The 14,733-nt window shown below is 32.9% G+C and overlaps 1 protein-coding gene across 1 annotated transcript in view; it reads left to right on the top strand.

Moving 5' to 3' along the window:
• The first annotated feature begins 296 nt into the window (after window positions 1-296).
• Window positions 297-14,733, top strand: part of LOC148946609 (dedicator of cytokinesis protein 3-like) — a 54,346-nt gene continuing 39,909 nt past the window's right edge. The window contains exons 1-5 of the mRNA XM_089097060.1: window positions 297-397; window positions 5,302-5,577; window positions 7,924-8,083; window positions 9,801-9,949; window positions 14,322-14,407. Of these exons, the coding sequence (XP_088953186.1) occupies window positions 8,011-8,083; window positions 9,801-9,949; window positions 14,322-14,407 (308 nt within the window). The 5' untranslated portion in view covers window positions 297-397; window positions 5,302-5,577; window positions 7,924-8,010. The remainder of the gene's footprint in view (window positions 398-5,301; window positions 5,578-7,923; window positions 8,084-9,800; window positions 9,950-14,321; window positions 14,408-14,733) is intronic.

Below are 14,733 nucleotides of genomic sequence, written 5' to 3'. Positions count from 1 at the left end.
AAATGGAATGGTAAGTTTTGGTCTAGTGAATGCGTTAATGAAGATAAATTTTATTTCGTCATTTGCGAGATTAAGACTTTTGTATAGGAATTCCCTGGATGCCTTATAGATCCCATATATGAAACATATAGGGGATATAACTTCCTATTCTTGACTTCTCCTGGTCGTAAAAAAAGTATGCGACCAGAATAAAAATTATATAAAATTTTATAGTTAGCTGTAAAAATTATTATTACTATTCTTTGGTCTATTATTATTGGTTCTAAGATTACCTTAAATTTAATGCTTTCAGGTGGACAACATTTTCTATCACGATGTGGAGGTTCTTACAGTGTCTCTTGTAGATGTTCTTGTCCAGACCGCACTAAGTGCTATTGACACTTTCGACCCCAACGTGGTAAGCTATTATTTTTTATATACAAACCTTAACAATAACCTCAACAAAAAGAATAAAAAATAATGAAGAAAAATTATTATTATTAATATAATTGTTATTAATAATTATTATTAATATTATTTTTTATGTATTTTATTATTACTATTATAATTGTAAATATTAGGCTACTATTAATATTATTATAATAATTAGAAAATAATAATAATTATTGTTATTTGTATACAAACCTCAACAGTAACATCAACAGAAAGAATAAAAAAGAATGAAGAAAAATTATTATTATTAATATAATTATTATTAGTAATTAATATTAATATAATTATTTTATTATTATAAGCATTAATCTAAATGTAATATATAATAAATAGAAAATATTATAATTATTATTATTATTAGTATACAAACCTCAACAGAAAGAATAAAAAAGAATGAAGAAAAATTATTATTATTAATATTATTATTGTTAATAATCAATAATAAAATAATTGTTTTTATTTTATTATATCATTATGGTTATTATTAATATAATTATAATAACTAGAGAATAATAATTATTATTACTATTAATATACAAACCTCAAAAGAAGGAATGAATGACTGAAGAAAAACAAACTGCAACCGAAAGCCTGCTCAAAAATTGAATTCTGCGCGAATTGAAATCTGCCCTCTGCAGAATTGATTTCTATTAATACGACTGATTAATATTTTTTTTTAAGAGAAGGAATGTAGCCCGAAACTCTTCGTATTAAATTAATTAAAAAACAAAAGTTTTTTTGAGGGAAGTAAAGAACGAAGTCCATATGGAGCGTATTGGTATCGCACGTATCGGTGTCGGAGGTATCGATATCGGGTGTTTTTTTTTCAATAATGGTTTTGTACTTTCCATATGATTCTTTTTTGTATTAAAAACGGGCAAAGATTAATTTTAAAGAACAAAGTTTTTCTGAGGGAAGTAAAGAGCGAAGTTTGAACTTAAAACGAACAAAAATTATTACTTCACGGCCTATCTAACGTGCATCGATAAATCAACTGGTGCAAATAAACCAATTGGTGATATTTGTTGGTGTTTGTTGGTGATACTGATGGTGTTTGTTGGATTATAGAAAACTAGCGTTCTACTGAAAACACATTAAAGGTCAGAGAAAACGCAGGTGGGTCAAGGGCGTAATTTGCTATGGGACAGAGTTGGCATCTACCCCTCCCAGACCTCAGTTTGCCTCCCCTCGCACCCCAGTTCCCCCCCCCCCCACCTCCCCGCTGAAATTTAGTTTCTCCAAAAATCTTGTAAAACTAAGGTAAACCTGCATAATTCAAACCTTCATAGAAACGGGTGAGTTTTTTTTAGTATATCTTTACCCTTTTCGTTACTATGGGAATTGTTTTTCAGTTTTCACTGTCATTTTCACTTTATTTGGGAAAATTGGCTCCAACGTCGCACTCTCCCCCCCCCAGGATTTTGACGAAATTATGCCCCTGGTAGGGGCATGGATTTAGTGATCTACTAAGAATGTAGTTGCAAACTATTAACTGGATTACCTCTATTACCTTTTGAATCAAAATTCTTGACAAAATTAAAAAAAATAAGTACATCACATTTACAAAAATAGTGAATTATCTGAAGATAATCATATAGAAGGTACAAAACCGTAATTGAAAAAAAATATTCGAGCAGGAATTGAACGCTTGACATTCTGATTTGAAGTCTAACTCTCTATTAACCGAACCACGGCTCTGTTAATCTAATTGAATCTATTAGTGTTTGTAGGACCATAATTGCGTAACTGATTAAGGGGGTGTGGAAGACAAACGTATCAGAGGTGTTCTTGTAAACCTTCAGCTAAGGGTTTTGGACCATAATTATCGCAATGACGCCATTTTATACTTCCAAACTTTTCTACTTAAGAAGTGGCACCAAAAGGGTTTATTTTTAGTGCTATATCAAAAGCACGTAGGTGTGTGCAATAGCTTTCAAATAAGCCATAAACATCACTCTAAAAGGTTCCGGTAGCCCACTAGCCCCAGCTTTTCCTCTTGAGACATGGCACCAAAAGTGTAATTTTTAGTGCCATCCGGCAATTGTAGATGGTGAAATGTATAGAAAGAACGTAGGTATAAGCAATAGCTTTTATAAGAGCTATTAAACTTCTCTCTACAATATTCTAGTAGCCCGCTAGCCCCATCCCTTGATAAATGACACAAATAGTGTCATTTTTTTGCCAATTTTTGTGCCATCTGGAATTTATAAAAACATGTAGATATGAGAAATATCTTTTGAATGAGCCATTAAACTCTATGATGTTCTGGTAACCTGTTAGCCCTGGAAAAAAAGAAAACTAAAAGACGGGAGACAGTGCTACCCATGCAAAAAAGTCATTTTCCTTGTTGTTTCAGGCGAGGGACCGTAATTTACCTGTTCAAAGTTTTAGACTATGCTGATTCCAATGAGGCACTTTCCATTTTGATCTGACGTCATTTTCGGGTGGTTTCAGTTTTTTTTAAATCATCATGAATTTCTTTTCGCAATTAATTTCTTTTTGCAATTAATTAATTAAATTCTTTTCGGAATTAATTATTCACTTTTAATTTTGAGATGAAACGAAATAATAGTTACCATTCCTGAGTCAGTGTCAGATGACAATTTTTTTCACTTGGCAGTTTTTTTTCAAAACGCATTTTTAGCTTTTGGTTACTATGGGCTGTGGTTCGCTCTTTACTAGATTGCAGCTACAACTGCAATCATGATTATCGTAAACGTGGTTTATCAAATTATCCCTAGTGCCTCTCTTTCGAGCCGTGTCTTTATGTATGTATTTCTTAATTAGATTCCATAACAGTTTATTCTAAGCTATTTAGTGTAGAAATTAAGGCTGCTTATCAAAAAGAACTAAATGATCTAGGTATTCGAAAGTCCGGAAGGCTAACATTAGATTAGAATTAGAAGATATTAAGAAATGTAGAGATCGATTGTGGCGAGAATGCCGCGCCTCCACATCTTCAAAAATAGACGGTGCGAATTTATTTTTCACGTAAATTCTCGAAAATTTGAATCGAAGCTTAGCTCGTTTTTGCTCCGAATCCAGTATTTGCTAGCTTTTTTCTCGATTCAGGAAGTCAGGACTTGGATTGTGCACTGAATCAGGATTTAAATCGTTTTTTAAATCGTTACTTTGCATCAAATCAGGACTTGGATTTTGCGCTGCGTCATCAAAGTTCCACTTCTTGGCTTCAACTCATTTTCAACATAATCAGAACTTTTATGGTTCTGTATTGATTCCGTTCTTGGCTTTTTTTTCTCCGCGTCGCCACTTTGTTCGAAATTGCACTGGGTTAGGACTTGGCCCATTTTGCATCGAGTTTTCCTACCACTTTGACTTAGCTCATCTTTTGACTGAGTTAGAAGTCGGCTTGTTTTTTACTGACTCAGTCTCCAGTTTTAAGTTAACTTGTTTTTGTGCTGAAGTTGTGAAAGCTTGTATCCTTCTGGTGTAAACCAAAGAGTGTAGGTAACTTAGTAGAGCGGGAACTGCCGCTAGTCTAAAAAAATGCAAGGGCAGATCTAGAGAAAAATCTTTGGGGCAGGGGGTCCAATGTGTCAAGGGCGCCAATAATTTACCAAATTGACAAGTCTATTTAAAGAAAAGACCGAAAAACAGAAATAGAACACGGAATGAGGGTGTCAGAAAAATCCTGGGGGGAGAGGTCCAGGGTCCCTCCCAGGCCCCCTGGATTCGCCAGTAATCTAGTGTTTGGTGACACTTTGGCATTTTTCCAAGAATAAATAATTGTATTAGTGTAATTGGTTAATTAGGGTAGCAATATTAGACTAGAATTAAGGTGTAATCAAGGCCGCTTTCAGTTCCTGACAGAAAATTGATTACAGAGCTTGAAAAAATACCAAGTGTCGCCATACGCTAGATAGCATTGGTAGTTTTTTTTGTCGTCACTAGTGCCAGTGCCATACTCAGCAAAGTGAAACTGATCCAGTAGATTGGAGCCAAAGGTGGAAAGCCCAGAGGGAAAAAGGAACGGGAGACGGGATTGTTGCCTTTCAGTAATTTTTGTCCTTAAAAAAGGCACTTGAAGTTTTGCTTTTCTTTCGACTGAGCTCCCTCCCAAGTTTCTAAACTGTCCATTCTACACAAAGTGACCGGGAAAAAAATATACTTGACTGTTGGTCTAATGGGGTCAAATTTCAGCAGGTGCTCTTATCTGTATATACAGTCCTTTCTGGGTTTAGTCGTCTTCGAGGTAAGTCTTCCATGGATAAAATCCTTGCCCTTGATGAGACAGCTTGTGGTGAAAGCCATCCATAATGCTAGATGAGGTTGGAGGGGAGGGAGTCGTATTTTAATCAACAGGGAAGGTAATTCTGTATAAAATGTTGAAAACGTTTTAAGTGAAATATAAAACAATTTATGACAAAGAAAATAACCGAATATATGACAATAAGCATTAAAACAATTCTACTCTGTCTAACAATACAAAAAAAAACATTTTGTAAAATCACAGATATTTCCAATGATGCCCTTTCCGATGACAGAAAAGGAACAAAGAGGGTGTCCATTTTAAATACCACAAAACAAAAACAATGACACTATCAAATATTTAGGTATCTGATTAAACAGTTCTAAAATTTGCAAAAATGTTACAGAAGAAAATTAAGAGAACTACTAAAACCCTTCCCGAGATCCTGATATATTTTTTTGTTACCTTTGGCTTCCCAAAAGGGCAAAATTGTTCAGAAATGCTGTTGAAATTACTACAGCCCCCCCCCCAACACCTAGGAGAAAATTATAACCTAATTATAAAGGAAAGAAAAAAAGTTTTATTAAATTTGCTCAATTACTTCAATTTAACCACTCAAAAACGCATCAACATATAATTTGCAGATTTCGATTTCACAGGGATCATTGGAGGCCTGCTTTCTTGGGCTGCTTCAATTGCTTAGTGAATGCCACTACGACCGTTTTTGGGAAGAGTTCGGTGATCGAAGACTTTTGAAGAGCTTTTTATTCCGATTTTTGACATTAATCAACCACATCATAATCAATCCAGAAGTGTTTCCCTCTGACTGGTTCGTGATACGTCTGGCAGCTAATGGTGTGCTCCTTCGGGCAATTAAAGAGTGCAGCAAGCCGTTGATCGACTCCTTTCTACATGCTGGCTACTTTGAACCGCAAGTAAGTTGTCAATTCCTTGGAAGCAATTAATTTATATTTACGTTCTTTATTCTAATCAATCCTGCTTCGCTTTACTCTCTATACTTTAATGCTCTTGTGAATCTGCTTTTTAAATATTTTCTCTTATAGATCTTCTCGTCCTAGTTTTGTTGTTGTTAAATGGTTCTACTACCCTGTCATAGCAGAGTTGATTGATGCTCTGTTTGGCAATACGGTGCCCAGGGTTCGATCCCCATTTCAGTAAGGCTGGGTGATAGCCTTGCTACTTGTCCCTGTAAAAAAAAGGACCCAGCAACTGAAACTTCGATTCAACGTCCTATGTTTCAGCGGAGGATCTTTACCCTTTTTATCCATTTAAACGGTTCTACTGATTTCAACGTAGTTATTAATCGGACCTTTCAGGAATGAAACAAGAAAGGAACAAAAGATAAGAATATTTACAGCTAGTGAGTAGATTAGGAATAATGGAAATATTTTGGCTAAGACCTTTACTTTTCAGTCATTAGGGAAAAAAAAAATTATAAATATAACTCAACCGGATAAGAGATGGTACAAAAAACTGAGAGAAACATAAAAAAACATTGTGAAGAAAAAACGCCGAAAACTGTTAAAAACTCAACCTAGTAAAGAGAAACGAAAGCATCTGTAAATGAAAAAAACAAAAAAACAAAACAAAGACGAACAAAAACAAGGGATTGGAAAGCTAAGGTTTGGCAAAAAAAATCAATAAACAAAACCCGAAAATTAGAAGAGCAGTCTTCGCACAAGCAAGCTATAAAGGTAATTTTTCTTTCACTATTATACCTAGTCAGAGTTGTCTTAAGGCTTCCTTAAAATGTCAACTATGTAAAAGCAGAATTATTTGTTGACTATTGTGAAGTGCGCTGGACTTCCAGTGCCATGTTCCTTCTGAAGTATTGTATTATTTACAAAAAAATTGGTAACGGTTGCGGAGCAACACATTTGACAATGGATACGAAAAAGTTATTAGGTTTGGTTCATGTTTGTAGCGATTTAAATAGCTCCAAAAATCAGTTTTATATGCAACAATAAAGTGGATGCATTGAATACTGTTTGTTTTTCAGGAATGTTTAGTCTTACGTCTAATATTCATGATCATTTGACACGATCTCCTCAATTGGTGCGAAGACCAGCTATGGTCACGTCTAGGTCTAGGTTTTCAATTCGCCATATTGTTCCGTTAGTTTGAGAGAGTTTGCCAGAGGATTTGATGATTGTTGGGGGGTTTGCAGGAATTTCGTAAGTTGCTAAAGAACCAGTGTTTTGATGTGTATAATTTGGATGGATTATTCTGGGCAAGTTAAGTTTTTGAGGAGGGTTTAGTTGCAGCTGAATATGAATATCAAAATGAATATAAATATTATAAATTTGATGGGGGCTGTTTGGAGGTTCGGTGGTTTTTGGGTCCGGTAAGTTGAGCTCTAATTATGATTTTTTTATTAATTTTTTTTAATTTTTTTTTATCTTCTTATTTGGTAGATAGATTTATTAGGAGGGTTTTCTCCCGTACAATTTTACTTCAGGGAATCGAAGATAAGATAAGATAACGTGTATTTCAAGCTAAAATGTGGCCATGTACACAAATAACATACAAGATTAACAAATTACAGCACTCGTCACAATAATAAAGAAAAAATAAAATTAAAATAAAATGAAAAATACTCTCTTCTTTTTGCAAAATACTCATCAAGATATCTTCCCACTAGACAAATAAATTGTGACGACATACTTTTCAAGGCATCAGGAAGCAGCACTCTATCATTCCCAAATAAATTTAATTTTTTTTTTTTATGAGGATAAGTAACCCAGTAGGGGATCAAGTAGGGTTTCGGCTTTTACCAAAGATGTCACATCAGATGTCAATTGACAAAAAGTTCAAATAAGACACTTAATCTTACCAAGAGCATGAGTAACGAGGTTTAATGGGAATCTGAAATCTCGTTCTAGTAGTACAAATAAAGGGATTCCAGAAAACCATTCTTTGACCGCAATGAAATTTCAGAAAGATACTCATCAAAATTAGCAACTAAAAAAGAAACACAGCGAATGAAATTTTGGATTTCTAACCATTTTATAATTGCCTTTTAGAAATCCGGACGAAATGCAAAAATTCAGTTACAGATTATGCAGACATATTTCCATGTTCTATACGAGTACAACATTTCACGATCCAGGAAATTTGGTCATGATAATTGCATGCTAGTTATATTCATCAGGCTAGATAAAGAATCTGAACCAAACCGCATCATGGTGCTAACCTGGAACAGGTTCAAGTGGGTACTTTTTAGGTTATAGCTGACAATAATGAAAATATGTTTATTTCAGCTATGGAATCTGTATTTATGTTTAAATGTAACCTTCATTACTCAACCATCACTTCAAGCAGAGGGTTTTGGTGAATCCCGCAAAAAGATGCTTGGCAACGCCGGTTTAGACATGAGAATTCAACTTGGAAGCCATCTTATATTTTGCTGGTCCACTCTTGGTGAGATGTCCTTATTTTTCATTTTTTCTAAAACGAAGAATTTTTCTTGGCAAGGATGGGAAGTTAAATTTACCTAATTAAATAACACTGTATACAGTGGCGGTTATGGCCTCTCTTACGCCCAGTGTAAAAAGTTAATTAGGCATCCCCCTCCCCTGTCTGCCATAAAATTTGCCTTTCGAATTTTAGCAAAATTTAATTTATTAAACCAATTATTTTCAATTTATTAATAATGTATCTGTTTTTATTTTTCAATTTATCATTTAAATTAATTTTTTGATAATTTAAATTATTTAATTATCATTATTTAATTATTTTTCATTCTTTAACTTATTTTCATTTTATTAATTAACTAACAGTTTATAAATTATTTTCATTTACTATTAACACCGCCGCCTGCTTTATTTTAATAATAATGAAATTTAAAAATATACAAAATGTTTGTAACTGTTAGATTATTTATTTGAAATTTTTCGCCCCCCTAAAATATCTGTGCTCAGGGCAATTACCCCTCTTTCTCTCCCCTAAAACCGCCTCTGACTGTATACACAAGGTGGGTATGTATCTAAAATATAAGGAAGATCTACTTTTTACTCTTATTACTCTTATTACTCTATATTCTCATCCTCTCCTCCATTGCTTATTCTTTTATTCCTGGCAATTTCTTTCAAAAAGTGACACACAAAGCTAAAAAACTTTCAAAAACATATTAACTCTTTCCCTCAGCATCATTACAAAACTGAAATTTTTAGTGGATAATTTCAATATTTATGATGAATATTATTTCTATCCAAGATTTAGAGGCTGAAAAGAAATGATGATTCATGCCAATAATTTTACTTGTTATATAAACGACGAACATAGAAACAATTTTCTAAATTGTTAGAAAATTTTTAGAAATTTTTAGTACAAATTAATGGTATCACAAACAATCCACATGAAATAATATTCGTAGACTTATAGATGAATATAAATAAAGAAATGATAGAAAAATAAAATTAAGAGATTTATTACTCAATCTAGAGAAAAAAGGAAAGAGAGAGAGAGAGAGAGAGAGAGAGAGAGAGAGAGAGAGAGAGAGAGAGAGAGAGAGAGAGAGAGAGAGAGAGAGAGAGAGAGAGAGAGAGAGAGAGAGAGAGAGAGAGAGAGAGAGAGAGAGAGAGAGAGAGAAAGAGAAAGAGAAAGAGATAGAGAGAGAGATACATGGGCATACGTAGCTTCTTGTCTAGGGGGGCTGGCAGCTTATTCTGTGATGAAGGTTGGGGGGAGCTGAAGTTATATTTTCAGTTAACAAAACCTTACATTGCTAGCAAGTTCTATGATACTTATGAAACCTTTATTAATAAGCAATCACCGAAAATCATAAATCATCAATAAGCTTCAGCATTAATTTTCTTGGATTAGAGCTAAATCTTTCCAAGACATAATGGGTAATTGCGTCTTGTTTGACTGTTATTCTGTCATTCCAGCTGTTTATTTCCAGCTTTTTCAACCATCTACCCTTTATCAATTGTTTTTAGACATCTACTTTTATTCAACTGTTTTTTCAACCATCTAGTGTAAATTTAACTTCGTACGCCCATGGAGAGAGAGAAAGGGCAAAGGTGAAATGCACATAGCAAAACACTTAGAAAACAGACAAAGAAATCTTCCAAAGTTGAATATCTTAGGATAAAATAGTTATTGTCACCATTCAAACTTGTTTACTTCATTGCAGGTGAATACCAGGCAAGTTTCATCCCTGGTTTGGTTTCTCAGTTCTTAGAGGTTACGCTAATTCCGGAGGCAGATCTTCGAACCAGAGTTCTGGGGGTATTTTTTGACATGATGGAGTGTGAACAGAAGGTTCATGGCAATTTCAAACAAGTAAAGTTTCCTTTTTTTTTATGAATATACATAAAATCATGTAATGTACACTGAAAATGATTAATTTAAATTGACTTGAATTAGTTGTAAAAAATTCTTTACTGTATTTTAATTCCGGCCCTCAATTTGAATATCTAAACCAACGGCCATTCAATGCTAAAAGCTGTTCAAATAATTTTTAAAAATTCGGATGTCCCTTTTTTAATATCTAAACAAACTTATTTGCTTTGACTTAGTTGACATTAATTTCAGCCATTCTTAATGGTTCTACAGGGGGCCTCTTTCTTCACTGGGGATGGATTGTAGCTGGTTTGGTAGGTGGAAGAGACGTGAATTTTGTCGTTTCACCTCTTTGAAGGCCGTCTTCTATATTGAGAATCGTAAACGCTTGGAGATATCGAATTCACTGGTACGTCCAGCAATTCGTTATAAGTATTTATAAGCAGCAAAAATCCTATATAATTTTGAGAACCTTTATTCTACAGAACTTATTTTAATTAATATAAATTAAAACTTCACAAAATTGAACTACGTAGAAGTCCTAACCTCCCCCCCATCCCTCTTCAAATTTTAATTCATCATAAATACAGGGTTGTTCATAGATATAACATATCAGATCTACAAAAAAAAATATCTATCTTAATCATTGCTAATTCAATAGTTCTTTAGTTTTAAATCTCGAAACTAATTTGGTGTTGTTAAAACAAATTTGGAAACCAATTATAGCAAACGCGAATTAAAGAAAATTACAGATTTTAAAATGTATAAAAGAAGAGAAGGATAGAGAGCATATGGGAGGGCAACTGCATTAAAAAAACAACCTAAAATATTACGACGATAGATGCCACGAAGTCATATTGTTGAACCAAATGTCTTTCTAAATCTTTCTTGTATATTTAAAATTAGAATCGACCTCGAATCTCGAGCTGAATCACAACGAGGCAATCCCAGATTAACAACAAGATCCGAAACCGGAAAATACTCCTGTTGCAAATTAGCTCAAATCTGTTACTACCATTGATGAAAAAATAGAATGGCCTCTATTTTAAGCTTAGAAGAAAGGGAGTCAAAACTATTAATTAAAATAACTTTAGAACAGTTCACTGGATGTGTTGAAAGCTCTCATCAAGAGCTTCGATAAGCAAATTAGCACTTCTAAAACATTCAGAGGTGCACCCTAGCACCTCAAACACTACGCCTATTTTTGCACCATTCAGAGGTGCACCCTAGCGTTCGTTCAGTGGCGGTTCTGGCTTATCTTGTGCTCGGGGAAAAATCGTGATTAATCCCCCTCCCCCTGTCTTCAAAAAATGTCTCCAAAAATTTTAGGCAAAATTGAAAAAAAAACTCAAATTTTATAATAAGGGTGTTTATAATAAGGAATAAAGGGTGTTTCCCCTTTATTCAAAAAAAGATAAATTTTCTCAGGCACATAACTTCTGATGGGACTAAACTTGATGAAACTTATATATTTGAAATCAGCATAAAAATTTGATTCTTTTGATGTATCTATTGGTATCAACATTCATTTTTTTAGACTTTCAGTTACTATTGAGCCGGGTCGATCCTTACTTACAGTTCGTTACCACGAACTGTTTGATTAAACCTTCGTTTTGTATTGATTCTAATTTGGTTCAATGTTCGACTTCTTGGCTTCCCATTTTCGCACCAGATTTTCAGCCACAACTTCGCCGACACTGTCTGTCTCCCGTTTTTTTTTCTTTTTTTTCTAGCAGGGCTAGGGGGTGGCCAGAGCATCATAGAGAGATGTGTAATAGCTCATTCGAAAGGGAATTAAATTAGTAAGTGCCCTTTTTAAGTGACCAAAAAGATTGGAGGGTAAATATTGTCCATACCAACAAATTTAATAGTAGAAGGAAAACATGTTTAAATAAAGATTTCATGGAACTGAGTTCTTTGCTTTTAGAATAGCACCTATATATACATTCAAAGAGGAGGGGAACTTTATCCAATATTAACATACAGTATTGGTTATTAGGAAGTATACAGACGTTTTCATGGGGGATTTTTTCTGGTAGGTGGGGGGTGGGTGGGTCGGGGGTTAAAAATTCTTATTTATCAACAAAATTTTCCATTTGTTTAAATCTGACTTCTTACTTCAACCTATACAAAGTTATTAATTACATCGTCCCAGTTGATTGCTTCTAATTCTTTAATTCGGTCTAGGACTAATTACTTTTTGCTTAAAATTTAATTTAAAATTATGATGGAGATATAGGAAAAATGAAAATTTCTTATACAAATTGCTTATACTTTCTGAAAACTGTGCCCTCTAGTTTATTTTATTAAGAATAAAAATTCAAAAATGGCAAATGATTTTAATCATCAAATTATTTATTTGAAATTTCGCGAATCTAAAATTTCTGTTCCCGGGGCAATTACCCCCCAGTCCCCCCTAAAACTGCATCTTCGTTCACTGGGACTGTTTATCCATCAATAACAAGTTCTATGGGAATTCATTGGGAGTAGTAACTACGCAGTACGACAAGTAATTGCAAAACCGGTGAACCAGTAAATATAATTAAAGATAATTTAATTAATATATTAATTAATAAATATGTCGATGAAAAGGAGGATTAACACAAATTAGATGGGCCTGAATGTAAGTCGGGTAATTCTCCCGTTATCATCTAAAAGTTTTAGAGCGTCGTGTCAAATCCTGTAGAGTAGCACTACTTACTTACAGTTACGTACCCCCCCCACCCCTTATTTGTTGTACCGAGGACCTGAGAGACTAGTTTCATTTATTGAAAGTCGATCATTTTTTTGTGAAACATGTGAGGGAAAGAGATGGTTATTCTCTATTTTTTGATCATTCGTACAGATCTGTATAGCCCTGTCTCTATTTTGGTGAATTTGCATAGCCCTGTCTTATTAGATCATGGAATGATTGGGATCAGGTATTAAATGGTCAATAGCCCCTTAGCTTTTTTAAAATCATACATATGCATCTGATATAAATAATAAAGAAAGCTTTTCAGATAAAGACAGATAGAGATAAAAAACTGGATAGATTTTGACAAAACAGAGACGTCAGAGAAAAGAAATTTGAAATAAATTACACACCACGAAACTGAAACAAAAAACGGGGTCGTTTAAAACATTCGTAGGTCTTAGCTGAAGCACTTGCTAATTATAAGGTCCTTTTATCGGATTTTGGATAGACTGGATTTTTTTGAGTCTAAGTGTTATTTAACATTGATCATATTATTATGATCATTTTATATGATCATATGATCATATTATTATTATGATCATATTATATGATCATATGATCATATTATTGTTATGATCATATTATATGATCATATGATCATATTATTATTATGATCATATTATATGATCATATGATCATATTATTATTATGATAATATTATATGATCATATGATCATATTATTGTTATGATCATATTATATGATCATATGATCATATTATTATTATGATCATATTATATGATCATATGATCATATTATTATTATGATCATATTATATGATCATATGATCATATTATTATGATCATATTATATGATCATATGATCATATTATTATGATCATATTATATGATCATATGATCATATTATTATTATGATCATTTTATATGATCATATAATCATATTATTATTATGATCATATTATATGATCATATGATCATATTATTATCATGATGATATTATATGATCATATGATCATATTATTATGATCATATTATATGATCATATGATCATATTATTATTATGATCATATTATATGATCATATGATCATATTATTATGTTCACATTATATGATCATATGATCATATTATTATTATGATAATTTTATATGATCATATGATCATATTATTATTATGATCATATTATATGATCATATTATTATCATGATGATATTATATGATCATATTATTATTATGATCATATTATATGATCATTAAATATGATTATTTAATTTAATGATGTTGTTTGTATATAAACCCTTAGACGAGACATATTCTCTTTTGTACTCTTTGTTCTCATAAATATAATCAAGAAAGGACCTTATTCTCCCTCTTTAAGACTCTGCAGGCTATTCGCCTCGCTGTAACTATTCTAATTGGTCTTGGTTTCTTCTGAAAAGGAGATCTCACGTCCAAGTTTGGGACCACGGGATTACTCTTAAAAGACCGGAGTGCCGGACGCATCACAACAATCGTCTGTGTAAACTTATAAACCAATCAAAGTGTCTAAAACTTTTTGAGCGGCAACACTTACTTAGAGGTGATTTTCTGAACTTCTGAGGTACTAGTATTAAGCCATATACTAGTATATATTAGCCATATACTATTATTAAGCCATATACCATATGTTATTTTTCAGGTTGAATCTGAGCTTGTCGAAAAATTGGATTTCCTCGTCAATGAGAATAAGGGTGATCAGCAATATAAAGAACTGTTTAACACTATGTAAGTGGAGTTATTCATTTTCTTTCAATTAAAAGTTGTTTTATTTTTTGTGGTCCTGTATACAAAAGGTTGTCATTTTAAGCTGGATTTTCTCTTCTAGTTTTATAAAATACCCTAAAATTATTATTTCGAACCGAAAGATGCATTTTGGAAGCCAAGACCCTGCGCTCCTAGGCCATTTTCCTGGTCCTTCCCCTTAAATATTTTGATTGTGAATTACCTGGTTGAATCAAATTATTTTAGACTACAGTTTTAAAAAAGTAGAAACAAAATAGAAATGAAAAATCTTGCTCAATTGTTATGTGTATTGTTATGTTCTGTATTGT

This window comes from Artemia sp. Qi Xiang Cuo, chromosome 11 (assembly GCF_049724085.1).
Source record: "Artemia sp. Qi Xiang Cuo chromosome 11, ASM4972408v1, whole genome shotgun sequence".
NCBI lineage: Eukaryota > Metazoa > Arthropoda > Branchiopoda > Anostraca > Artemiidae > Artemia > Artemia sp. Qi Xiang Cuo.
Note: the sequence above shows the minus strand (reverse complement) of the source record. Positions and strands in the feature narration are given on the sequence as shown.